Source organism: Salmo trutta, chromosome 12 (assembly GCF_901001165.1).
Source record: "Salmo trutta chromosome 12, fSalTru1.1, whole genome shotgun sequence".
Taxonomy (NCBI): Eukaryota; Metazoa; Chordata; class Actinopteri; order Salmoniformes; family Salmonidae; genus Salmo; species Salmo trutta.
In genome coordinates, this window is record NC_042968.1 from 51,341,388 (window position 1) to 51,369,346 (window position 27,959).

General features: G+C 42.9%; 1 protein-coding gene across 4 annotated transcripts in view; it reads right to left on the reverse strand.

Annotated features, from left to right (window-relative positions):
• Positions 1-1,822: 1,822 nt before the first annotated feature.
• LOC115203760 (ral guanine nucleotide dissociation stimulator-like) overlaps positions 1,823-27,959 on the reverse strand; it is a 109,880-nt gene continuing 83,743 nt past the window's right edge. For 3 of the 4 annotated variants that reach the window (XM_029768731.1, XM_029768728.1, XM_029768729.1), the window contains exons 6-17: positions 24,223-24,438; positions 23,743-23,931; positions 15,444-15,521; positions 10,953-11,039; positions 10,824-10,856; positions 10,616-10,737; positions 10,299-10,391; positions 7,664-7,889; positions 7,268-7,342; positions 6,349-6,606; positions 6,106-6,220; positions 1,823-5,798 (exon numbers count right to left, since the gene is read on the reverse strand). In XM_029768731.1, the coding sequence (XP_029624591.1) occupies positions 5,623-5,798; positions 6,106-6,220; positions 6,349-6,606; positions 7,268-7,342; positions 7,664-7,889; positions 10,299-10,391; positions 10,616-10,737; positions 10,824-10,856; positions 10,953-11,039; positions 15,444-15,521; positions 23,743-23,931; positions 24,223-24,438 (1,668 nt within the window). In that variant the 3' untranslated portion in view covers positions 1,823-5,622. The remainder of the gene's footprint in view (positions 5,799-6,105; positions 6,221-6,348; positions 6,607-7,267; positions 7,343-7,663; positions 7,890-10,298; positions 10,392-10,615; positions 10,738-10,823; positions 10,857-10,952; positions 11,040-15,443; positions 15,522-23,742; positions 23,932-24,222; positions 24,439-27,959) is intronic. The other variant, XM_029768730.1, reaches the window with a different exon arrangement.

Below are 27,959 nucleotides of genomic sequence, written 5' to 3' on the forward strand. Positions count from 1 at the left end.
CATACAATGGATGAAGACCTTTTTTGTGGTATGTGTGGAAAGTATGCAAGTTCATCTCCAAACTCATAGTGAAAGTGACTCATAGTACTTCACTATGAGTACTAAGCTAATAATGCATATGGGGATTCACAATTATTAAAATGGCCACATTTTGGGAAATGTTTCAGCAACAGCTTTAATATGATCAAACACATTAGTAGCCACTCAGGGGAGAAAACCTATCAATGTCCTCATTGTGGCAAAGGTTTCAGCAATAGCTCTAATCTGAAAGTTTACATCAGGAGCCACACAAGGGAGAAATCGTATCACTTTTACTTTTGTGGCAAAGGATTCATTCAGAAAACAAACATGTTGCATATAAGGATTCACACATGTGAGAAACTTCATACTACATACTAGTAGTTTTTGTGGGAAAGGTTTCCGCTTTGGCACAGATATGAACGCGCACATGACTAGACACACAGGAGAGAAATTGACATGGGAGAAATCCCTTAATTGCAGTTTGTGTTTCGCCGCTCACATTTCTCTGACAATTTACATGAGGATTCATACAGGGGAGAGATCATACACTCAGTAGCCAATTTATTAGGTACACCTCCCCGTTCACAAAAATGGTTCGCTCCTACAGACATTGAGTCATGTGGCCATGGCATGCTATATAAGGCAGACAGGTATTGAGACATTCAGCTGCTGTTTGATTGAACGTTAAAATGGAAAAAACGAGTGATCTAAGTGACTTTGAGTGTGGTATGACTGTTGGTGCCAGGCACGCCGGTTCCTGTATCTCAGAAACGGCCTCCCGGGCTTTTCATGCATGACAGTGTCTAAGGTTTACCGAGAATGGTGCCACAAACAAAGAACATCAGTAAGCGGCAGTCCTGTGGGCGAAAACAGCTCGTTGATGAGGGAGGTCGAAGGAGAATGGCAAGAATCAGGCAAGCTAAGAGACAGGCCACAAATAGGCAAATAACGGTGCAGTACAACAATGATGTGTAGAACGGAATCTGAGAATGCACAACTTGTCTGTCCTTGTCACGGATGGGTTATTGCAACAGACGACCACACCGAGTTCCACTCCTATTAACTAAAAACAAGAAGAAGCGGCTCCAATGGGTACACGACCACCAACAGCAGAACACAATTATTGAGGAGTGGAAAAATCAGAGGGAATAGCCTGAGTGCCTTGTGTGGGGAGAGGGTGTCATGTCTGCTCCTGCTCCTCCCCTCTGGCGTACGACGTCAACAGAATACTAACCACCGGCTTGATTCAATCTGTATCACGGAATTTACATTCAATCTGTATCACAATTTACATTTAAAGGCAATGTTCTAGGGTTCGCGTGACTGCATTCACAGTAAACGCTACATATGTTGGCTCAATCGTAATTTACCTTTACATTTCAATTGCACTATACCACGGATCTTCTGCGATACTGATTGAATCGAGCCCTAACAAAGAGCAGTAAGTGAGTTTCTGCGCAACAGTAGTCACTGCTAATTTGTTCAACAGGACATTTGAACTGATGTATTGTATCTGTACACAGAGCTTGCATTTGATTTGATGTAGAATTTAATGATATTTGACATCTTTTGATATCCCAGTTGTTTTACTATTTTGTTCCATTGTATTGAAAGCAACTTATTTTGAAAACGTCACTCCATGGTTGTTGAATAAAGATTTTATGAACCATACTGCAGCTCTCAGAGGTGTCATGACCTGAGGAAACCTCAAAGGTGTTATGAATGCCTATGTATACCCATTAAAGTGTTTTTCAGTGGGGTATTCTTATATACAGTGTAGTACAGTAGAGACAAATGCAGATGATTTGACACATGGTAAGTGTTTATTAGGTGGGTTTTTCTCCATTACAAACAGCGCAATAAGGGGGAAAGCAATATCAAAACTGACCATTATACAAAAGACAGGATTGACATAAAACAACCAAAGTCAAAGGGATATGGAGACAAGTGGACCTGCAAATACAGTGGTATAACCATCGCATATATATTTACATATTAATTTGTAATTGCATGGGAAAAGAAACAAAATGTAGAATGCTACAAAAGTATTTACAAGTTAATAAATAAAGCAAACACACACAAAAAATCTAAAGTACAAAGGACATTGAGTCTTTTATAATACAAAAAATACAAAAAGAACATAGAAAAAACATTGAACAGGTAATCGTTAGAGAGTTCTGAGTCTTTGCCAGTGATGGAGAGCGATGGCACAAAGGTTTTAAGGATGATCATTGTGAGAGGGTGAGGCATGGGGACATATTCCTGATCAGGCAGTGTTTCTGAGAGGGACTAACTTAGTTTGATCGGTGCAGTCTTTGGCCCTTACTTCTACCAAAAACAACACAGAGACAGAAGAGAGTCTCTTTCACACACACACACAGACTAACATTTGTGAAACCTGAAATGTTGACATCTTTATGACAGACCCCCCCCCCCCCCTCTCTGATAAATAGATATTCTGGGTACCTGGGCACACAAAGACATTCGCAAAAAAAGAGAAACAATAAGCACACATTCCGGGATGAACTCTCACTTACACCCACACATTTATTGGGAACTTACACAAAAGTTTGAGATGTGGACAAAGGATCCATCCCTCATTCATTGACGCATTACAGAAGTTGTCTTTAACCACAGATCTAGGTTTAGCATTCCCAACCTCAATCCTAACCTTGGTCATAGGACATAGGAATAGAAGCTGACCTTGAATCAGGGCTTAGGGGCAACTTCCATCAACACCACCGATATGAAGTCCAGCGAATGACATAAGGGCAGTAGACTCCCGGACTCCAATATTCACAAACATACAGCAACCATCACTGTCACCAACCAGCACAGTTGAATGCATTCATAATGCAGTACTTACATAATGTGACTAGGGAGAGGCTATAAGGACACATCTGGTGCTCAAATGGATGACATTGTCACGCCCTGATCTGTTTCACCTATCCTTGTGCTTGTCTCCACCCCCCTCCAGGTGTCGCCCATCTTCCTCACTATCCCCTGGGTACTTATACCTGTGTTTTCTGTCTGTCTGTGCCAGTTCATTTTGTTCGTTCAAACCTACCAGCGGTTTCCATTGCTCCTGTGTTCGCTATAGTCCCTGTTTTCTAGTGTCACCGTTTTTACCTTTTCTGCCTGCCCTGAGCCTGTCTGCCTGCCCTGAGCCTGCCTGCCATCCTGTACCTTTGCCTCTACTCTGGATTTACTGACCTCTGCCTCACCTGACCCTGAGCCCGCCTGCTGTTCCGGTGCCTTACACTCTCTCTGGATTATTGACCTCTGCCTGCCTTGACCTGTTGTTTGCCTGCCTCCGTTTAAAGAATAAACTTTTGTTTCTTCAACACTGTCTGCACCTGGGTCATACCTTAAAACGTGACAGACATATGTCGCGCAGCTGAGAGTCGAGTGTGGATTTGGTTCAGTCAATCGTCCTGATAGGCCCTTCCCAGCTAGTTTATGCTGACTAGCTGGCAACAGCAGCAGCGTGGCGCTAGTTAAAACTTGTAAAAGAAAGGGATGGGCGAGGAAGAAATAACTTGTAGTATTGGTAATCTGGATTTGGTCACCATCTCCAATTTGTTCCATCCCACTTGATTTTATTTTGAGTAGGATAGCAGCCTACATGAAAAATAACTACCAACATTAACTACGTAATGTTGGTAGTACTCTAGATGGATGTCACCGTTATGCAGTCTACACTGCTCAATGGGGAGAGTTTGCACTGCAAGCCAACGCAACACAGGGCACCGTGTCCTTCTCTCCCGCTTGCCGCAGTAAGGATAGGGAAGTAGATAGTGTAGCCAATAGTTATTTTCACCGAAAATGTACTACTACGACATTAACCTCTAACGTTACATTTTGTAAAATAAATAATTTGACAAAAACTAAAGGATTCTGAACACTCCCAAGTCCCAACTTCGGCCGACAAGTCTCAAGTTCTCGCTGAAATTTTTAGCCACAAGCATTAAACTAGCTTGCTGGGAACGGCTCATCAGGAAGACTGTCTGAAATGACTGCACCGAATCCGTTCGTCACCACTCGACTCTCACTGCACAACAAACGTCATAAATTTGGGCACCAGGAGTGTCCATATAGCCACTCCCCTATGACCACCCATCCTTATGATAAGTGACATATGAAAAACTATCATTATAGCACCTGAAAACATTTCCATGGCTTTACTATTAGGCACATCAAGGATGTGTTGTGAAATGTAAATTCAATGTTTCAAACTGTTGTGGCAGTTGACATACCCTTTTTACACTACTGTACTGAGCTGAGCCAAGCTGTACTGCGCTGGCCTAGTTATGCATCAACCATAGTTGCTGGAACTGTGCTGGAAAGGACCATGTTAAAATAAAATATCAGAGCCAGCCAGCACACTATGGTTCAGGTTGGCACAGTATGAAGTAAAGTATAGCCAGCCTACATATAGCCTGCCATCTGATAGAGACCCAATCCTGTGTCCCTTTTAGAATGTTTATTGTCATGCACTGGCCACAGTGTGACACGGTCACAGTCAAAAAGTCAATCATTTCAGAAAACCCTTTGAGCATGAACACAGGCTTTAACACTGTAATCCACAATACCACTGACATGGCTGCTGATAATTAGGGACGTTAGGTTTGATCCTAAGTGCTGCAATACTGTAAGAAATTGATAAACATGGGGTACTACAAACCAAGGACTCGTCATGTCAGATTATCTTCTATCAGAGTCATAGACAGAGAATCACACATCTGTGCAAGGAATCTCTCAACAGCAAGCAAACTCACTCCCCCACTGCAATCTCCATGCTCCCAAAAACGGTCTACGATCATATATCATAGTCCACTCTTCTCTGTTCTTTGGCACACGTGGAGTGGACCAGTATGTTTTAATTTGAGTTATTTATTTTCCTCTCTTTCATTTATCTCCTGAATTGAACTGAATTGAAATGAAGTTGACCCCTACCCTGGTACACAAGGAAGAAAGGCCTTAATGAAAGAGAGAAATAAAGGAGGGAGCAGACAAGAAGAACAGTCCTTTCATTCTTCTTTTTTTCTTTACACTACATGGAACAAAACGACTAGACATTTAAAGACCACGGTTCATTTCACAATACAACATTCATGTTTCCATCTCTGTCCATCTCTCTCTCGCTCTTTCTCTGAGTGCTTGAGTACTTTGCACGCACGCACGCACGCACACACACGCACACGCACACACACACAAAACATGCTGCATCTGCTGAGGGAGGGTTCTGTAGAAATGATAGGGAGTGTAACTCCTTTAGAGGGAAGGCCTTTTCAGACGCACCTGGAGGAAATACAGTTACCATTTTCCCTCAGTTTTCCCTCTTGAGTGCTCACTCTCGATTAGGATGTCCACAGAGAGCTGAAGCTAACAGGAAGTGATTTGTGCAAGTTCATTGGCCTATAGGGCTTTCCATCCCACTCAGCTGTATTAGTCCTCTGAGGCTTTGACGCTCAGACGCCGAACACAAGACCGAGCTGGTGGCTGGCCCCTCTACCATGGCACAGCAAGGGTAGTACTAAAAGATGGCACCCAGAGAGCCCAGCAGGAAGCGGGAGGTGGGCGAGGACATGGTGTAGCCCCTCAGAAGATGCCCTTGCCGATTTTCAGGCCTTTCTGTTTCATGCGCGGCAGTGTGGAGCTGGCCACGTGCTTGGTCCGGCACACCTTGGGGAAGCCACGTTTCTTCAGGACAAAGTCGTAGTTGGCCGAGGAGTTCATGGCATAGAAAACGTTGGCATTGTCTGGAATCTTCAGCTCTGTGGAGGGAAGGGGGTGCAAAAGAAACACAGGTACGGTTAAAAGACACATTGAACCAACAGGCAAGATGGAATGTTCAAATCTGGTTGAGAAGATGGACGGAGAGATTGTTAGACAAGACTTAAAGTGTGCAGATATTTCTAAAAAGTACAGTAGGACCAGAGATAGGAACACATTGGAAATGGGTTAGGAACACTGAAATGTTTGTAACTTTGTAATGTAGTTCAAAATGCATCAACTCTGAGGTTTGTATCTTTCAGGTTCCGCTCAAAGTCTTGAGGTGAGCATGACAGACAGCTGACTGACCTTTCTCCTCAGAGATCTTCTGCAGCAGTTCGTAGTCCTCTGCTCTCTCCCGGTCCAGGTTGTGTTTCACCATGGCCTTCCTGATCACCGCCGGCGTCTTGTCCTGACTGGTCACCTGGAGATCACATTATGACCACATTGAGGCATTGGGATTGGCTCAACCAGACCCCACAACCACCAAACACATTAGCAGGGAATTTCTCTTTCTAATCTACTGTAATCATCACCAACGCGGCAGCTCACCAGGATGCTCTTGTACATGTTGCCGTTGTCCACGTCCAGGCTGACCCGGATGATGCAGCAATCGTCCACCTGCTGGTTGTAGAGGGGCAGTGACAGCGACGAGTAGTTGGACACACCCGACACGGAGCGCTTGTGTGAGCGGGAGCCGGCCCCTACCACGGGCGTGGAGGACATGGAGGAGGAGGAGGCGCTGCTGGAGCCCGAGCCAGATCCCACACCAGAGGCGTCCAAGGAGGACAGAGAAGTGGACTCCCAGAACTGGAGAGAGACCAAGAGAGAAGGGGGACAGCACAGGTTAGACCACAGTGCCACTTAAGACTATTGAAATGCAATCAAGGAAAGCAATGCATTTTAAACAGGTACATTTAACATGTTTGGAAACTGTTGAATAAATTCCAGTGTATTTTGACAAACATTTGGGAACACTGGAATTGAGACTGGTGTTGTTTTACATTATGAGTAATGGGATAGTGTTTGCATGACTTGAACATGCCACTAACATGACATGCATGTAGAAAACACAATGAAAAATGTGGACTGATGAATGTGCAACCAGGTGAAACCCACAATGCTACTTCAATTGAGTTGTTATGAGCAGTATGGATACAAGGTGAACTCTTCATCCCCGATTAAAGACACAACAAATGAAACCAGTCAAAAAAACAGGTCAAAGTGCAGTGATGATCAAAGTGAGCAGACGTATAAATCGATTCGACACCTGCACACATTCGAAAACTACTCAACATGCACACGCCATTCTCGCCCAACAAATGGCTACAGGGATGATGTAATGGTGACGTCACACAGCTAGATAGAAACAGTGCAAACAGCACACTCCTCTAATGGTAGTGTAAAATGGCTGTGCCACAAGCTAGTGTAGGTGAAACAGAAATATGGTACAGGAAGTAGTAAATAGTACCGTGGGTGCCAGGTCAGGCAAGGGGCCGCACTTCCCTAACGTGGAATTGGAATGTTTTACGGAAGGCGTGGAGGTCTACAGAAAAGGAATTAAGAGCTACAGTCACCTGTGGGCTTCACATGGGCTGTTTCTTGTGGGCTGGAAGAGTTAGAATATGCTATGACAGTAGTTTCGCTATAGTGATCATACTGGTATCATGGTCTTTAAAGGTAGACTCAATGATATGACATCATCATCTTACACAGTGGAGCAACTTCCTGCTTACAGACATCAACAATGACAGAATTCAATAGCACACTGTCCTCTGACATGTCTTCATTGTAAATAGGAGTGTATTCTTAACTTACCTTCCTGTATTAATGAAGGTTAAATTGATAAATAAAACATCTTTCTCACCTTTCGTTCGTGGGCGTCAGGCGAGTCAGAGATTAAGCTGATATTTATCTCTTCGACGTCGGAGCTGCTGGAGCCGGCTGAGGTGACGCTCAGGGAGTCCGCTCCATCACCCCCTCCACCTCCACTTGAGCCCCCCAGGCAGGGGGCGTAGCGCAGCTGGTCAAAGGACTTGGAGTGAGAGCTGCCCGCACTGCAGTAGCCTGGCTCCGAGCTGGCCGGCTGGCGACTGAAAGAGGGAGTGAAGGAATGGGAGGGAGAGGGAGGAGGGAGAGATGGAAAAGAAAATGCAGAATGAGAGGAAGAGTAAGAGAAAGAAGAATGAGTAAAATAAATAAAACATTGACACAAATAGACTGCAAATCATTAGGGGGGAATTCCGACCCGAGTTAAGCACGCGTAATTGGAATGTAATTCCCTTTTATGCACTTTTCTCGATACACGTATTCTGACCTTGAACTTAAGCATGAGAACAGCATGCTATTCCCCCGCCATTGGGTTGAGGTGGAGATGGAATAAATGAACACACACACAAACACTCACTCCATCATTTGCTCACTTACACATAATATGCACACACATCTAAACTGACTCTACAGTACACACCCACTCACATACAAACTGCTTCTACTCTGCTTATCTTATATCCTGTTGCCTTGTCCCCTTACCGTTATCCTCATCTACCGCCATCACTCCAGTATCCATGCACATTGTAAATATGGTATTGGAACTGACTTAAAAAATATATTTCCTGTATCTAGTATGCTTACTTACTTATGTTAGATTCTGGGTGAAACTTGGAATATTGTAATACTCAGAAGCATAGCATATAAAGGAGTGAAAGAGGCTGGTTTTTATATCCGAAGTTAATGGTTATCTGTAGGAGACAGATGGCTTTGGAATGTGTTTGGTGGACGGGAGGAAGTCACAGGATTGCTATAGGGGAAGCGGATGGACATATGTGGATTAGGCGAAGGAGGGGTTGAGGTCAGGTCAGATCCCCTGAAGGTAGAAATGATGGTTTATTACCCTATTTCCCTCTTCCTGTGGAACCATAAGGATTGGAGAGAAGGAGGAGGGCCTAAAGTGGAGCATATATACTTGTGATGGTGGGAACATGTTTTTGTCTGAATGCAGCTGTATCGACCCTTTGGGAAGAATTAGACTTGGTTAACCTTCTCTAGTGTCCGTGAGGTATTTACTCTGGTAATACATTGTTTTTGATTATTGCATTGATGGGTTTTGAGTTTGCACATGTACTTGCATGTGACATTAAAACTTGGAAACTTGAGGTGTGTCTACAGATACACCATATTCTGACCTTGACTAATTCCCTAATAATTCTACCACCTTTACGTGCGATGAAACCATGAATAAGGTCGAGAGAACATACTGGTTCCAAGTGGGAAAAGTATCTACTTACTTTTTTCAATTGAAATAACACAATTTTCCAAGCACTGTAATTTATAACTTACAAGAGCTATTGATCAGAGGTAAGTAAATAAGTAATCCATTTGGATATGGGGATTGTAAATATAAATTACACATGTTTTAGATCTATAATGTCTTATTATGATCGCTGGAGACAAATGTGAAACCAGTCATATGGCAACAAACTGAAGCATATCAACATATCAACTTTCCCACAGTAAAGTTTGGGAACTCTCGAATGTCTTAATTATAGGCTATCCCGACATCCTCTGTTCCCTATTTCTATCATGTTAAATATTAGCCACTATAAGTATTGAACATCGCTTCCCTTCATTTGGTTAAGCCTACATGATCATTTAATTACATTGTTTCCTTTACCTTCATTTGCCTCCTCTGTAAACACCATCATGGCCGTGTGGTTGTTGCTGAGGATCATTAGTAACAGTTGATAATATTTTTTGTTGATAATACATGTAGGCTAATTACATCGTTATGGAGCGCAGACCAAGCCGTAACAGTTTGAACCCAACGCATGGCGCAGTACTTGGCTGTGTCATCACACAGTTCCATGGTTAGTGCAGGCAATAGAGGAGGGTATAGCCTACTATTGAACACTATTCTCCCTACTATAATTCTATGTACACTAATCTTCCAACATTACAATGGGTTAAAGAAATGAATGTGGCAATTTTCAGAATTAATCTTTCTTTTGTGCGTAAAGGCTCTCCAAATCTGTTTTCTATGATTCATAAATACTTTACTAAACCTAAATAATCTACAAGATCAGAGTCTTTCTAAATCTACCAATTGGTGCTGAAACAGAGATGAATATACATATATTTAGATAGCTTTCTTTCATTGATCCCTAATATTCTGAACCCGTTCTCTCGATATATTCTAGTGATTCTGTTGACAAAATTCTAACTAAAAGGGTACACTTATTTAAAGGGATGGCTTAAGATACTGAAAACCCTATTGTATGAAAACTCCACGAGAAAATCCTTTGCCCAACAAGTGTGAGGGTTTTCAGTTGTTTAATAACATTTATTAAGAGAACGCAAGGTAGCACCTGCAGAGCACGTTACGCGAATGAATAAGGTAAATCTAAAAGGTGTACATTTCCTAAGACTGAATCGGACCCATATTGCACCCATTGAACAGAAATACTTTCTGCAATAATTTTGGGAGGATTTATTTCTTGACTCACTCGCTCCAGCGTTTGATGATTCCTGTGTTCTTCTTTTTCAGAGTATTTGAGGCTGACTCCGACAGCGGCTCGATCTCACACGACTGACTGTAGCTGTGGAAAGCACATGAAGAAGAGTATGTGTGTGTTCCTGTCTTTTCAAATGTCTAGTCCTCCCCTTCCCTCTCTTCCACTGTCCCTCTCATAATCCTCTCCCCTCTCCCACCCTTCCATTATAATGCATACTGTTTGTCACACCCAGCATAATCTTTTTCTGGTGTTTATGAAAATACTATTTCATGTATTTCTAACAGAATACTCTCTGTTCCTTCTCTTACCTCTCGGCCTCAGTGAGTTTGTCCACACCGGAGAACCACTGTCGGAAACGCTTGTTGCGGGTAAAGTTATAATTGTTGCAGGCCAGCTGCAGAAGCTTGATCTGGGCAATCACCTCAAACTCCTACGAGACCAGAGGAAATATAAGGGTAAGTGTGCAGTGTTCATCTTCATCATCATCACACATTAAATACATGTGGCATTTCTTACCTTCCTCCTCTTCTCAAAATGTATCAGCCCTCCCTGTAAGCAAGAAAATATGTTCTTTAGAACAGAAATTGTTTAAGAAGGTGTGTGTTCATGCATGCATGCGTGCCTGCGCGTGTGTGTGACTCTCACGTCCAGGTAGTCCTTCATGGCAGTATCCATCATGACTAGGTCTGTCAGGAAAGTACCCAGGTAGGGAATGGTCCCCTGCATCACACTCTGAAATACACACACACACAGGCAGACAGAGACTGGGGTTAGTGTGTGTGTGTGTGTGTGTGTGTGTGTGTGTGTGTGTGTGTGTGTGTGTGTGTGTGTGTGTGTGTGTGTGTGTGTGTGTGTGTGTGTGTGTGTGTGACTTTGCTAGTGATGAAATGATGCATTACAGACTTTTTCCCCGCTGAGGACACATGTAGATGAAAATAAATACACATATTTATTAATCTCCCTCTGTGTACAATGATTAGGTTAATGAACTATCTCCAGTTGGCTATTGTTCCCAGTTTAATAATTGCACAACTGATCATATGACTACACTGTAATTACAGTCAAATGAAACTGTAAAGTTGCGTATCACTACTACAGTCATGGCCAAAGGTTTTGAGAATGACACAAATATTAATTTTCACAAAGTCTGCTGCCTCAGTTTGTATGATGGCTCTTTGCATATACTCCAGAATGTTATGAAGAGTGATCAGATGAATTGCAATTAATTGCAAAGTCCCTATTTGCCATGCAAATGAACTGAATCCCCCAAAAAACATTTCCACTGTATTTCAGCCCTGCCACAAAAGGACCAGCTGACATCATGTCAGTGATTCTCTCGTTAACACAGGTGTGAGTGTTGATGAGGATAAGGCTGGAGATCACTCTGTCATGCTGATTGAGTTTGAATAACAGACTGGAAGCTTCAAAAGGAGGGTGGTGCTTGGAATCATTGTTCTTACTCTGTCAATCATGGTTACCTGCAAGGAAACACGTGCCGTCATCATTGCTTTGCACAAAAAGGGCTTCACAGGCAAGGATATTGCTGCCAGTAGGATTGCACCTAAATCAACCATTTATCGGATCATCAAGAACTTCAAGGAGAGCGGTTCAATTGTTGTGAAGAAGGCTTCAGGGCGCCCAAGAAAGTCCAGCAAGTTCCAGGACCGTCTCCTAAAGTTGATTCAGCTGCGGGATCGGGGCACCACAAGTACAAAGCTTGCTCAGGAATGGCAGCAGGCAGGTGTGAGTGCATCTGCACGCACAGTGAGGCGAAGACTTTTGGAGGATGGTGTGGTATCAAGAAGGGCAGCAAAAAAGCCACTTCTCTCCAGGAAAAACATCAGGGACAGACTGATATTCTGCAAAAGGTACAGGGATTGGACTGCTGAGGACTGGGGTAAAGTCATTTTCTCTGATGAATCCCCTTTCCAATTGTTTGGGGCATTCGGAAAAAAGCTTGTCCGGAGAAGACAAGGTGAGCTCTACCATCAGTCTTGTGTCATACCAACAGTAAAGCATCCTGAGACCATTCATGTGTGGGGTTGCTTCTCAGCCAAAGGAGTGGGCTCACTCACAATTTTGCCTAAGAACACAGCCATGAATAAAGAGTGGTACCAACACATAATCAGAGAGCAACTTCTCCCAACCATCCAGGAACAGTTTGGTGACGAACAATGCCTTTTCCAGCATGATGGAGCACCTTGCCATAAGGCAAAAGTGATAGCTAAGTGGCTCGGGGAACAAAACATTGATATTTTGGGTCCATGGCCAGGAAACCCCCCAGACATTAATGCCATTGAGAACTTGTGGTCAATCCTCAAGAGGCGGGTGGATAAACAAAAACCCACAAATTCTGACAAACTCCAAGCATTGATTATGCAAGAATGGGCTGCCATCAGTCAGGATGTGGCCCAGAAATGAATTGACAGCATGCCAGGGCGGATTGCAGAGGTCTTGAAAAAGAAGGGTCAACACTGCAAATATTGACTCTTTGCATCAACTTCAAGTAATTGTCAATGAAAGCCTTTGACACTTATGAAATGCTTGTAATTATACTTCAGTATTCCATAGTAACATCTGACAAAAATATCTAAAGACACTGAAGCAGAAAACTTTGTGGAAATTAATATTTGTGTCATTCTGAAAACTTTTGGCCACAACTGTAAATTGAGCTGTGAGCATTTTACGAGTAAGAGTGATTCCATAAATAACCACTAGAGGTGTGTCTCCCTTCTATCCACCACAGAGAGAGAGCAAATAACTATGAACCCCTTCATTTTGAAAATAAAAATACTGCTCCTCTAAGCTATCTACATTAGATGCATCCATGACAGTCATTTGCTACAAAGTGGGCCAATTTCAAAGACAGTGATTTTAAAGTGGAGAAGACGAGTGAGAGTGAAAGGGCAAGAGGAGAGCGTTTTGTTTGTGTGTATGTGTGTGTGCATGAATGACTATGCACACCTGTGTGCTTGTGTGATAGTACGCTGTGTGTTTGTGTTGTGTGTGTGTGTGTGTTAAAGTGAATGCGTCAGCAGAGTTCAGTGAGGACAGAGAGAGGGGCTGCTTGTTTCCTGTTCGATGGCTCTTACCCACTGGAGCGCTAATTGACAAAACCCAATACTCCCGCCAGTCTTATCTATAGGGCCAAGATGGGAGTGCTTTCATTACATCTGGCACCTCCTTCTCTCTCTCCATCTGTCTCTTGAAACAGACAGTTGAAGTCAGAAGTTGAAATACACCTTAGCCAAATACATTTAAACTCAGTTTTTCACAATTCCTGACATTTAATCCAAGTAAAAATTCCCTGTTTTAGGTCAGTTAGGATCACCACTTCATTTTAAGAATGTGAAATGTCAGAATAATAGTAGAGAGAATGATTTATTTCAGCTTTTATTTCTTTCATCACATTCCCAGTGGGTCAGAAGTTTACATACACTCAATTAGTACTTGGTCGCATTGCCTTTAAATTGTTTAACTTGGGTCAAACGTTTTGGGTAGCCTTCCACAAGCTTCCCACAATAAGTTGGGTGAATTTTGGCCCATTCCTCCTGACAGAGCTGGTGTAACTGAGTCAGGTTTGTAGGCCTCCTTGCTGGCACACGCTTTCTCAGTTCTGCCCACAAATGTTCTATGGGATTGAGGTCAGGGCTTCGTAATGGCCACTCCAATACCTTGACTTTGTTGTCCTAAAGCCATTTTGCCACAAGTTTGGAAGTATGCTTGGGGTCATTGTCCATTTGGAAGACCCATTTGCAACCAAGCTTTAACTTCCTGACTGATGTCTTGAGATGTTGCTCAATATATCCACATAATTTTCTTTCATCATGATGCCATCTATTTTGTGAAGTGCACCAGACCCTCCTGCAGCAAAGCACCCCCACAACATGATTCTGCCACCCCCGTGCTTCACAGATGGGATGGTGTTCTTCGGCTTGCAAGCATCCCCTTTTTTCCTCCAAACATAATGATGGTCATTATGGCCAAACAGTTCTATTTTGTTTCATCAGACCAGAGGACATTTCTTCAAAAAGTACGATCTTTGTCCCCATGTGCAGTTGCAAACCGTAGTCTGGCTTTTTTATGGCGGTTTTGGAGCAGTGGCTTCTTCCTTGCTGAGTGGCCTTTCAGGTTATGTCGATATAGGACTAGTTTTGTAGACACTTTTGTACCTGTTTCCTCCAGCATCTTCACGAGGTCCTTTACTGTTGTTCTGGGATTGATTTGCACCAAAGTATGTTCATCTCCAGGAAACTGAACACGTCACCTTCCTGAGCGGTATGATGGCTGCGTGGTCCCATGGTGTTTATACTTGCGTACAATTGTTTGTTACTGATGAACGTGGTACCTTCAGGCGTTTGGAAATTGCTCCCAAGGATGAACCAGACTGATTTTCCCATGATGCCAAGCAATGAGGCACTGAGTTTGAAGGTAGGCCTTGAAATACATCCATAGGTACACCTCCAATTGACTCAAATAATATCAATTAGCCTATCAGAAGCTTCTAAAGCCATGACATCATTTTCTGGAATTTTCCAAGCTGTTTAAAGGCACAGTCAACTTAGAGTATGTAAACTTCTGACCCACTGGAATTGTGATACAGTGAAATATTATAATAATTATAAGTGAAATAATGTGTCTGTAAACAATTGTTGGAAAAATTAATTGTGTCATGCAAAGTAGATGTCCTAACCGACTTGCCAAAACTATAGTTTGTTAACAAGAAATTTGTGGAGTGGTTGAAAAACGAGTTTTAATGACTGTAAACTTCCAACTTCAACTGTATATCTCTATCTCTCCCTTCTCTCTTTCCCTGTCTGTCTCTCTTTCCATCTCTCTTTTCCCTCTATATCCCTCTATATCCATCTCTCTCTTTATCTCTGACTGTCACGCTTTCACTTTCATTTTTTGAGCTCCCCTTTACTCTCTTCTCCTGCCCTCTTCTCTCTCTAAATCTGTCTACCAGGTCATTTAATTTCTCTCTTCGCTCCCTCCCTGCTTTTCATGTCATCCTCCATTTCCCTAAAGCCACTTTTTCTATCTTCCTCATCAATCTTTTTAGTCCTTTATCTCTCTCTCTCTGTCCAGTCCATCTCCCCCTCCTTTGTTGCATTCCCTCCATCTTAATGTCCTTACCAGGTCTCGGGGTTGCTGCTGTCTCTTCTGGGCTCGTTTGGGGTTTATTTCCAGGGTGGCAAATTTGGACGTGCCCTCCTAGACAGAGAGAACAGACAACAAAAACACAGTGAGATCAAATGCCTAAGCCCCTATTTCAGCGATCAAATAATACCGGTTTCTGTTTTTGTTTGATTAACATGGTTAATTAAATGGAAGAATACACGCCTTTTTCCTGGAAAGCGTCCTGTCCTTTATCAAGCTATGAAATGGTAAACATACACACTCCCACATTCTACTTCAGAGGAACAGGCAGAGTAGGGATATCCCCAACTGGCACAGCCTACCACCATGCTATGATGTCACTGGGGGATTCCCCACCCCCCAATAACACACCTACCCATCCTTAATACACACATAAAGGCTACCTCTAGGTGCCCTGACATCTGTGTGCGTTTGCTTTGGAATTTGGGGAATGTTAGGGTTTGAGGTCTATGTGTGCGTAAGCGGGCTTAGTTACTATCCCTCCAAACAAACACACCCCCACGTCCAAGTAAAGACCAACCACCCATGACCTGCCCTTTATATCGTTCTGTTCTATTCTGTTCTGTTACATAACAGTTGATAATGGATTAGCTAAATTAATCATGTTCCCAAGTGCACAAAGCGCTATACATTGTTAGGTAAGAACTCTTCTCATAGGGAATGACCAGACATTTCACCAAGATATTGCATTAAGATAGGAAACTCCTGATGACAGAATTCCACACTTTGTTTTTTAATTTGATGGTGGAGAAATTGTATTGCTGTCCATTCAACTACCTGAATAAAGTCTTGTTTTTATGTGTCACAAATTAATTTCAGAATGACCTTTTTGGGCACCAAGCACGTCACACGGCCTGTTAGTTACTGCAGGGTAGTGTGTCAGCCACAACCTGTCATCTGATCCTGAGTGATGACACCCTCAGTGTGTGTGTAGGAGTAGTCCTAGAGGGGTGTGATCCCACACGAAGGAAATCATATCACTCAACTGCCTAAAAGGTGACTCCATCATAGCCTACTGTGATCAGAGCAGTGTGTGTGTGTATAACATATTTATTAATGCTTTATTGATTCTGCCCCCCAAATACATAATGCATGCACATGCACGCACACACATACAGGTGCGCCAGGGTTTCTGTTAGGAAAATGTGGCGCCGGACTACGTGACCGGGAAGATTTTTATTTACCGGCCATTTGCAAAATGTACATGACCCATATGCATTGGGTGCATAACCCACGGTGCTCAGAATGACAGAGATCACATTTAGATTATGGTAATGCATCTTAACAGGATGTTAAGTTAATGCATCTCAACAACTCATGTAATGAAGCAGCCAATAAAAGGTCATTTTCAAACCTTTGCCATAAGGCGATTCGTGGGAAAACACCATTCTAAACAACGCACCTGGGAAAACACCATTCTAAACAACGCACCTGGGAAAACACCATTCTAAACAACGCACCTGGGAAAACACCATTCTAAACAACGCACCTGGGAAAACACCATTCTAAACAAGGCACCTGGGAAAACACCATTCTAAACAACGCACCTGGGAAAACACCATTCTAAACAACGCACCTGGGAAAACACCATTCTAAACAAGGCACCTGGGAAAACACCATTCTAAACAGCGCACCTGGGAAAACACCATTCTAAACAGCGCACCAGGGAAAACACCATTCTAAACAGCGCACCTGGGAAAACACCATTCTAAACAGCGCACCTGGGAAAACACCATTCTAAACAAGGCACCTGGGAAAACACCATTCTAAACAACGCACCTGGGAAAACACCATTCTAAACAGCGCACCTGGGAAAATACCATTCTAAACAGCGCACCTGGGAAACTACCATTCTGAACAGCGCACCTGGGAAACTACCATTCTAAACAACGCACCTGGGAAACTACCATTCTAAACAGAACACCTGGGAAACTACCATTCTAAACAGAACACCTGGGAAACTACCATTCTAAACAGCGCACCTGGGAAAACACCATTCTAAACAGCGCACCTTGGAAAATACCATTCTAAACAGCGCACCTGGGAAAATACCATTCTAAACAGCGCACCTGGGAAAATACCATTCTAAACAGCGCACCTTGGAAAATACCATTCTAAACAGCGCACCTGGGAAACTACCATTCTAAACAGAACACCTGGGAAAATACCATTCTAAACAGCGCACCTGGGAAAACACCATTCTAAACAGAACACCTGGGAAACTACCATTCTAAACAGAACACCTGGGAAACTACCATTCTAAACAGAACACCTGGGAAACTACCATTCTAAACAGAACACCTGGGAAACTACCATTCTAAACAGCGCACCTGGGAAAACACCATTCTAAACAGAACACCTGGGAAAACACCATTCTAAACAGAACACCTGTGAAAACACCATTCTAAACAGAACACCTGGGAAAACACCATTCTAAACAGCGCACTTGATAGCGGTTCCATAAGTGAAAGAGATAAAAATCTCTGTTAGAAACTTAGAAAGAGGTAATATGACTGGGATTGTTCCTTTGGCTTCTGGACAACAAAATAAATATGAAAACCAATAGAACAGGAGAGAAATGTCATAGCGGTGGGTGCAATAAGGAAGTAAATGGAAATAAATTAGCCAAAATGATATTACTCCTGTCTATACATAGAATCGTGTCTACAAATAAAATCATTCAAAATACTTCACCAGAAAGCATCACTTAGCCACAGAGGAATAGAGGATCAATCGCTTCTTTTAAAAAATTGCTGTGGATTGTTTCAAATCACAAGCTCGTAGGCCTATGCCTATGCCTATTTGGGAAGCCCACAATTTGGGCAGCGCGCGTGACAATAGGCCTAGCTGATTATTGAGTTTCGGCTATCAGTGAAAAGCATCTTTAAAATATGTGTGAAGATAATGTGTCTTGAGTGTAATTTAAAATGTTGAGACAAGAAGAGGGGGAGGGGTGTGTGGCGATATAGGCGAGTCGCTCTCCAGAATGTGTCACGTTCGTCGAAAGGAGCGGACCAGGCGCAGCGTGCGTAGAGTTCCACATACTTTATTACAAAGTGAAATTTAACAAAAACAACAAAGAATACACGAACGAACGAACGAACGTCCAGTACAGCGCGCACTTAGGCACTAACTGAAAACAATATCCCACAACACAGGTGGGAACAATGGGCAACTTAAGTATGATCCCCAATTAGAGACAACGATAATCAGCTGCCTCTAATTGGGAACCATACAAATACCAACATAGAAATAGAAATGCTAGAAACCCCCCTAGTCACGCTATGACCTATACACCATAGAGAACCCAGAGAAACAGTTTTTAACAGGCGATTGCATTTGAAATTGTTGGGCAATGAATGGGCTTATAAAAGCACATGTTTTACACCAGCATCAAACACCTGAGGAGCTGCAGGAGAAATCCTGCTCATAATTGGCTCTGTATGCTCAATATAGTCTCTGTAGACCACCAAGTGCTAACAGTCAGTATCTGGATAACATGTGTGAAATGCTTGATAATGTATGTGATATCAATAGAGGTATATTTTCTGGGTGATTTAAATATTGACTGGCTTTCATCATGTTGCCCACTCAAGAGAAAGCTTCAAACTGTAACTAGTCCCTGCAACCTGGTTCAGGTTATCAATCAACCTACCAGGGTAGTTATAAATAGCACAGGAATGAAATCATCAACATGTATTGATCACATCTTTACTAATGCTGCAGAAATTTGATTGAAACCAGTATCCAAATCCATCGGATGTAGTGATTACAATGTAGTAGCCATATCTAGGAAAACCAAAGTTCCAAAGGCTGGGCCTAATACAGTGTATAAGAGGTCATACAATACGTTTTGTAGAGATTCCTATGTTGTTGATGTAAATAATATTTATTGGTACATGGTGTGTAATGAGGAGCAACCAGACGCTTCACTTGACACATTTATGAAATTGCTTATTCCAGTTACTAATAAGCATGCACCCATGAAGAAAATGACTGTAAACTGTTAAATCCCTGTGGATTGATGAGGAATTGAGCAATTGTTTGGTTGAGAGGGATGAGGCAAAATGGCAAATAGGTCTGGCTGTACAACCGATTTGAAAACGTACTGCAAATTAAAAAATCATATCACTGAAATCACTGATAAAAAGAAGAAGAAACTACACAATGAAACAAAGATAAAGGACATAAAGAATGATAGTAAAAAGCTTTGGAGCACCTTAAATGAAATTTGGGGCAAAACGTCAAACTCCACTCCATCATTCATTGAATCAGATGGCTCATTCATCACAAAACCCACTGATATTGCCAACTATTTAAATTATTGTTTAATTGGCAAGATTAGCATGACATGCCAGCAACAAACACTGACACTACACATCGAAGTATATCTGACCAAATTATAAAAGACAAGAACTGTAAGAGGTTAAAAAATGATAGTTGTCTGTCAACAATGACAAGGCACCGGGGTCTGACAACTTGGATGGAAAATTACTGAGGATAATAGTGGACGATATCGCTACACCTATTTGCCATATATTCAATATAAGCCTACTAGAAAGTGTTGCCCTCAGGCCTGGAGGGAAGCAAAAGTTATTCCCCTACTGTAACGCCCTGGCCATAGAGAGGGGTTTTTGTTCTTTATTTTGGTTAGGCCAGGGTGTTACATTGGGTGGGCGTTCTATGTTCGTTTTCTAGGTTTTTTGTATTTCTTTAAATAAAGGTTAAATAAATAAATAAAATAGTAAAGCTCTCTTTAATGGCTCAAATAACTGACCAATCAGCCTGTTACAAACGCTTTGTAAACTTTTGGAAAAAAATAGTGTTTGACCACATATAAGGCTATTTTACAGTAAACAAATTGACAACAGACTTTCAGCACGCTTATAGGAAAGGACATTCAACAAGCACTGACACAAATTACTGATGATTGTCTGAGAGAAATCGATGATAAAAAGATTGTTGGGGCTGTTTTGTTAGACTTCAGTGCGGGTTTTGACATTATCGAGCATAGTCTGTTGCTAGAAAATTTTATGTGTTATGACTTTACACCCCCTGGTATATTGTGGATAAAGCGTTAGTTGTCTAACAAAAACACAGAGGGTGTTCTTTAATGGAAGCCTCTCCAACAAAATCCACTTAAAGAGCTGCAGTTAGTGACCGAATGGGTGGCAAGGAATAAGTTAGTCCTAAATATTTAAAAAACAAAAAGCATTGTATTTTGGGCAAATCATTCACTAAACCCTAAAGCTAAACTAAATCTTGCAATGAATAACATGGTAATTGTAACGATGTGCGCTGAGAGACGGGAAGCAAGTTCAGGGAGTGAGTGTTTTAATAAATAAAACACAGCATAATACAAAAATAAGAAACACGAACAACGCACAGAACTGACACAGGAACAGAAACAATGACGCCTTGGGAAGGAACCAAAGCGAGTGACATATATAGGGAAGGTAATCAGGGAAGTGATGGTGTCCAGGTGAGTCTGATGACGTGCAGGTGCGTGTAATGATGGTGACAGGTGTGCGCCATAACGAGCAACCTGGTGACCTAGAAGCCGGAAAGGGAGCACACGTGACAGTAATTGAGCAAGGGAAGACTAAACTACTTGGAGTACCCCTGGATTGTAAACTGTTATGATCAAAACATATTGATACAACAGTAGCTAAGATGGGGAGAAGTCTGTCCATAATAAAGAGCCAGTCTGCATTCTAAACAGCACTATCAACAAGGCAGGTCCTACAGGCCCTAGTTCTGTCACACCTGGACTACTGTTTAGTCATGTGGTCAGGTGCCACAAAGAGGGACTTAGGAAAATTGCAATTGTCTCAGAACAGGGCAGCAAGGCTAGCCCTTGGATGTATGCAAAGAGCTAACATTAATAATATGCATGTCAATCTCTCCTGGCTCAAAGTGGAGCAGAGATTGACTTCATCACTACTTGTATTTGGGAGAGGTATTGATATGTTGAATGCACAGAGCTGTCTGTTTGAACTATTGGCACACAGCTTGGACACCCATGCATACCCCACAAGACATGCCACCAGAGGTCTCTTCACAGTCCCCAAGTCCAGAACAGACTATGGGAGGTGCACAGTACTACATAGAGCCATGACTACATGGAACTCTATTCCACATCAAGTAACTGACACAAGCAGTAAAATTAGATTAAAAAAACAGATAAAAATACACCTAATGGAACAGAGGGGACACAAACATAGGCACAGACATATGCATTCATACACACGATAACATACGCACTATACACACGTACACATAGATTTTGTATTGTAGATATGTAGTAGTAGAGGGGGCCTGAGGGCACAAACTTAATATGTTGTGAAATCTGTTGTGAATCTATCATAATGTTTTTAAAAATGTATAACTGCCTTAATTGTGCTGGACCCCAGGAAGAGTAGCTGCCAGCAGCTAATGGGGATCCATAATAAATACAAATTCAAATGCTGTGCGCGCGTGATAGTTGTGTGGGTATTCAACAAAAATACCCACAGGCCAATTTAATTCCACTAGATTATGCAAATTAACCTATAGACCGATAAGCATTCTGGTCAAACGTATTTACATTGACTAGTAATTCCATCAATAAAAAAGCATTAAATTGCAATGGCATTTTTTTCCTCACGGTTATTTTGGCCGGCAACAGGTTTATTTTTTGACTTTTCAAATACATTTTTTGCCCAAAAGCCAGCAACATACAACACCAGTCAAAAGTTTGGACATACATACTCATTCAGGGGTTTTTCTTTTACATAGTAGAATAATAGTGAAGACATATTAACTATGAAAAAACACATATGGAATCATGTAGTAACCAAAAAAGTGTTAAACAAATCTAAATATATTTTATATTTGAGATTCTTCAAAGTAGCCACCCTTTGCCTGGTTGACAGCTTTGCACACTCTTGGCATTCTCTCAACCAGCTTCATGAGGTAGTCACCTGGAATGCATTTCAATTAACAGGTGTGCCTTGTTAAAAGTTCATTTGTGGAATTTCTTTCCTTCTTAATGCGTTTGAACCAATCAGTTGTGTTGTGACAAGGTAGGGGTGGTAAACAGAATTTAGCCCTATTTGGTAAAAAACCAAGTCCATGTTATGGCAAGAACAGCTCAAATAAGCAAAGAGAAACAACAGTCCATCATTACTGTAAGACATGAAGATCAGTCAATACAGAACATTTCAAGAACTTTGAAAGCTTCTTCAAGTGCAGTCGCAAAAACTATCAAGCGCTATGATGAAACTGGCTCTCATGAGGACCGCTACAGGAAAGGAAGACCCAGAGTTACCTTTGCTGCAGAAGATATTTTCATTACAGTTACCAGCCTCAGAAATTGCAGCATAAATAAATTCTTCACAGAGTTCAAGTAACAGGCACATCTCAACATCAACTGTTCAGAGGAAACTGTGTGAATCAGGCCTTCATGGTTGAATTGCTGCAAAGAAACCACTACTAAATTGTTTGGGCAAAGAAACACGAGCAATGGTCATTAGACTGGTGGAAATCTGTCCTTTGGTCTGATGAGTCCAAATTTGAGATTTTTGGTTCCAACCACATCGTCTTTGTGAGACGCAGAGTAGGTGAACAGATGATCCCCGCATGTGTGGTTCCCACAATGAATCATGGAGGAGGTGGTGTGATGGTACTTTGCTGGTGACACTGTCTGTGATTTGTTTAGAATTCAAGGCACACTTAACCAGCATGGCTACCACAGCATTCGGCAGCGATACGCCATCCCATTTGGTTTGAGTTTACTGGGACTATCATTTATTTTTCAACAGGACAATGGCTACCAGGCTGTGTAAAGGCTATTTGACCAAGAAGGAGAGTGATGGAGTGCTGCATCAGATGACCTGGCCTCCACAATCACCAACCTCAACCCAATTGAGATTGCTTGAGATGAGTTGGACCGCAGAGTAAAGGAAAAGCAGCCAACAAGTGCTCGGCATATGTGGGAACTGCATCAAGACTGTTGGATAAGCATTCAAGGTGAAGTTGGTTGAGAGAATGCCAAGCGTGTGCAAAGCTGTCATCAAGGCAAAGGGTGGCTACTAAGAATCTCAAATCTCAAATATATTTTGATTTGTTTAACACGTCTTTGGTTACTACATGATTCCATATGTTATTTCATAGTTTTGATGTCTTCACTATTATTCTACAATGTGGAAAATAGTCAAAATAAAGTAAAAACCCTTGAATGAGTAGGTGTGTCCAAACGTTTTACTGGTACTGTACACATACACACACATCCTACCTTGATGAGCAGCTCTCTGCTGAGCGAATGGTTATTTTCATCTGAGAAGATTTCTGACAACTCGTGGAAGATGCGGAAGTTCTCCCTGGACACCTCATCCCATGTCCTCTTCAGCCGGTGGACCGGGTTGCACTGCAGAGCAGAAAGGATGGCCCGCAGCGAAGAAAAGTTCTTCAGGATTCGACACTCCTGAAGGGAAAAAAGACTGTATGAATATCAAGGAGATATCAATGAACCCAATTAAGCACCGGTGGCATATCAATTCATTGTATTATTATGGAAAGAGAAGCATCCAAACTTTTTTTACTCAAATATATATTTTGAACATGGCATTATGGGTACTGTAGTCATCATGCTACACAACACACACTGTGCCTCTGCAGGAACTGACGCCAAGGACACCTCAGAATCTCATGCCAACAACAACAACAACAACCACAACAACAACAACAACAACTCCTGATAACAACAGCTCCTCACCCTGGCCACTTCGATCCAGCGCTCCACCAGTTTGGCCCGCTGTGTGGGTTTGAGCAAACGCTCGCTCAAGCAGGTGGCAATGACACAGTTGGTGACGCAGTTGAACTGTGTGACAGTGGCACGGATGGTGGGTGCCAGATGCTCCTTGCCCTTCTTGTCCCGCTGCGACCAGATACTCCCCAGACAGTGGTAGGGGACCACCTTCTTAAAGAGCTCCTATGAGGAAAAAGGGGAGTAAGAACTCGCAACCAGTGATGTATTTTAGATGAGTTTAACATGTTTTCACTCTCATGGACAGGAGGGAGAGAAAAGAGAGGCAGGCAGATACTTTAGAAGGCTTCAAGGAGGGATGATAAAAGTGTCTGCTGCACTCCTGTCTCCTAACAAAAGTCCGTAGGAAAGCCTTTGGAGTGACATTTGTTTATGAGTGGTAACTCAACAGCAGAGTGGGCATAAAGCCCTCGGTGTCTTCTGTCTCTCCTCACTTCTTCTGACTCTCCTCACTTCCTGAGTTAACTAACACGGCTTATAGTCCTGCATCAGGTCGCATACCCACGGTTCCAAGTCGTTGACCCGCAAAAAAATCAACTGGTGGGTGGAATGAAAACATTCTGGAAAACATTTTTAAATCAAGATAATATATTTTTTACAAACACAGGAGCTTGTTGTGATGAATTGTGTTGCGAAGTCCATTAGGCTAGGTGAGCGGTGAGGCAGACAGCCACGCAGCGAGAGAGTGGAGCGGGGAACTATCCATTATTTGTGTGGTGCTGAAACATTCCTAATTTGTCCACGTGCAGAGTTTATATATTCCCTTCCACCACGCAACATAATGTTGCTAAGTTTATTTTCCCTGATTCCTAGCTCACGCGAAAATGTCTAACGTAACAGAAGAAAGGTTATGATGGTGGAATAGGCTACACCATCATGGAAACGTGTTGCGCAAGTGAAATCCCCGGTTTGGAAGAATTTTGGAGTCATTGTGGACAAGGAGGACAACAACCCGGTAGATGGATAAAAAGTGCAAAAGTGCACGCAGGTATTTATTTACAATAATTCAGTTAACTATTTGTTAATTATTATGTTAATTCAGGCTTTAATTCATTTAGACCATACACAGGCCATATAAAGTTTAAACCTGTGAGACTGGTAAAAGTTTGAGTAGCAAATATCCTACTAAATAAATGTAGCCTAGGGTCACGTCCTGACCATAGAAAGATGTTATTTTCTATGGTAGAGTAGGTCAGGGCGTGCCAGTTTTTTTCCTATGTTTTCTATTTCTATGTTCATGTTCTAGTTTTGTATTTCTATGTTGGTTTTGTTTGGGATGATCTCCAATTAGAGGCAGCTGGTCCTCGTTGTCTCTAATTGGATATTATACTTAAGTAGGTTTTTTTTTCCCACCTGGGTTTGTGGGAGATTAATTTTGAGTTGTGTATGTTTCACCTCTGCGTCACGTTTTTTTGCTTTTGTTTATCAGTTTATTTATGTATTGCATAATTTCACAGTATAAATAAAATGTGGAACGACACACACGCTTCACTTTGGTCCGCTCCTCCTTTCGACAACCGTGACAGAATCTCCACCACAAAAGGACCAAGCAGCGTGATCAGGAGTGGACCTGGGAGGACATTTTGAACGGCAAGGGATCCTGGACGTGGGAGGAGATCCAGGATGGATGGGATCGCCTCCCATGGGAACAGGTGGAGGCAGCGAGAGCAGAGCGGCGACGAGAAGAGGAATTAGCCCGGCAACGAGACAAACACAAGCGGCAGCCCCCAAAAATAATTTGGGGGGGGGAGCACGGGGAGATTGGCAGAGTCAGGGTGGAGACCTGAGCGAACTCCCCGTGCTTACCGTGGGGAGAATAGGACTGGTCAGGCACCGGTTATGCGGTAATGAGCACGGTGTCTCCAGTGCGCAGCCACAGCCCAGTGCGCTCTGTGCAAGCTACTCACAGTGGCCGTGCTAGAGTTGGCATTCAGCCAGGAAGGATTGTGCCGGCTCAGTGTTCCTGGTCTCCTGTGCGTCTCTTCGGCCCAGGTTATCCTGTGCCAGCTCTACGCACGGTACCCCCAGTTCGCCAGCACAAACCAGTGCGACCTGTTCCAACACCCCGCACTTGCCAGGCTACGGGGGGTATCCAGCCAGGACGGGTTGTGCCAGTCATAAGCTTCAGACCTCCAGTGCGCCTCCAAGGCCCAGTATATCCTGCGCCAGTTATACACATTGTGTCGCCAGTGCGCCTGCACAACCCAGTTCGTCCCAGCGACCCGCCTTTCCGGACTAAAGTAAGCATCCAGCCAGACCTCCAGTGCGCCTCCACGGCCCAGTATACCCTGTGCCTGCTCTGCGCACCCGACCTCCAGCGATGTTCCCTAGTACAGAGCTCCCAGCCACGTTCCCCAGTCCGGAGCCTCCAGCAACGTTCCCTAGTCCGGTGAGACCTGTTCCGGCTCCACGTACGAAGCCTCCGGTGATGATCCATGGCCCGGAGCCTGTAGGGATAATCCATGGCAAGAAGCCTGTAGGGATGATCCATGGCCCGGAGCCTGTAGAGATGATCCATGGCACGAAGCCTCCAGTGATAATCCATGGCCCGGAGTCTTCAGCGACGATCCACGGTCCGGTGGTACAGAAGCAGAGGGATCAGCGGGCGGCGCGGGGGTTACGCCCCGAACCGGAGCCGCCTCCTCTGTGGGAGAATCCGCAGGATGAGAAGGTTATGGGTACTGCACCAGAGCTGCCATAGACAATAGTTACCCACCCTGCCCTCCCTTTTTTTTGGGGGGGGGGGATTGTTGTTGTTTTGTTTAGGTGCGGTCGGAGTCCGCACCTTTGGGGGGGGTACTGTCACGTCCTGACCATAGAAAGATGTTATTTTCTATGGTAGAGTAGGTCAGGGCGTGACAGGATTTTTCCCCCTATGTTTTCTATTTCTATGTTCATGTTCTAGTTTTGTATTTCTATGTTGGTTTTGTTTGGGATGATCTCCAATTAGAGGCAGCTGGTCCTCATTGTCTCTAATCGGAGATCATACTTAAGTAGTTTTTTTCCCACCTGGGTTTGTGGGAGATTAATTTTGAGTTGTGTATGTTTCACCTCTGTGTCACGGTTTGTTGTTTTTTTGTCATTCAGTTTATTTATGTATTGCATAGCTTCACAGTATTAATAAAATGTGGAACGACACACACGCTGCACTTTGGTCCACTCCTCCTTTTGACAACCATGACACCTAGGCAATTTTTTCAGCATATAATCTACTTGATTCTTGGAACTGTACATTTAAGTTTCAATTAAACTATGATTATCTAAACAATATTGAATGTAAACATTTTGTTATTCTCGGCTATTAGGCTTTCATTATGTAAGAAGAAGACTTTTTTCCAAAGGCTTTTAAGTTGTCAATGTACATTGTGAAAATAAGAAGACAGGCCTATTGTTCTTAATTCATGGCATGTTTTCCTTGTATCCAAATATTGAATAGACATGCAGACTAATTAATGTGGGGAATGGCAATAGCCTAAAAGCCTACTACTCTGGAGTCATAAAAACAATTAAATAAATTGATGTTATTTGGCGGATCACGGACCGGCTCTCTGAACAACTCCATGCGGGTTGGTTGGGTTGTGGAGAAAAATCTGTCCTGATGTTTATTATCAGGTGGGGCATGGAATTGATGTGGCCAGTGTGGGGCGGGTGCGGCTCCAAAAAACTGACCCGTGCAGGACTCTATC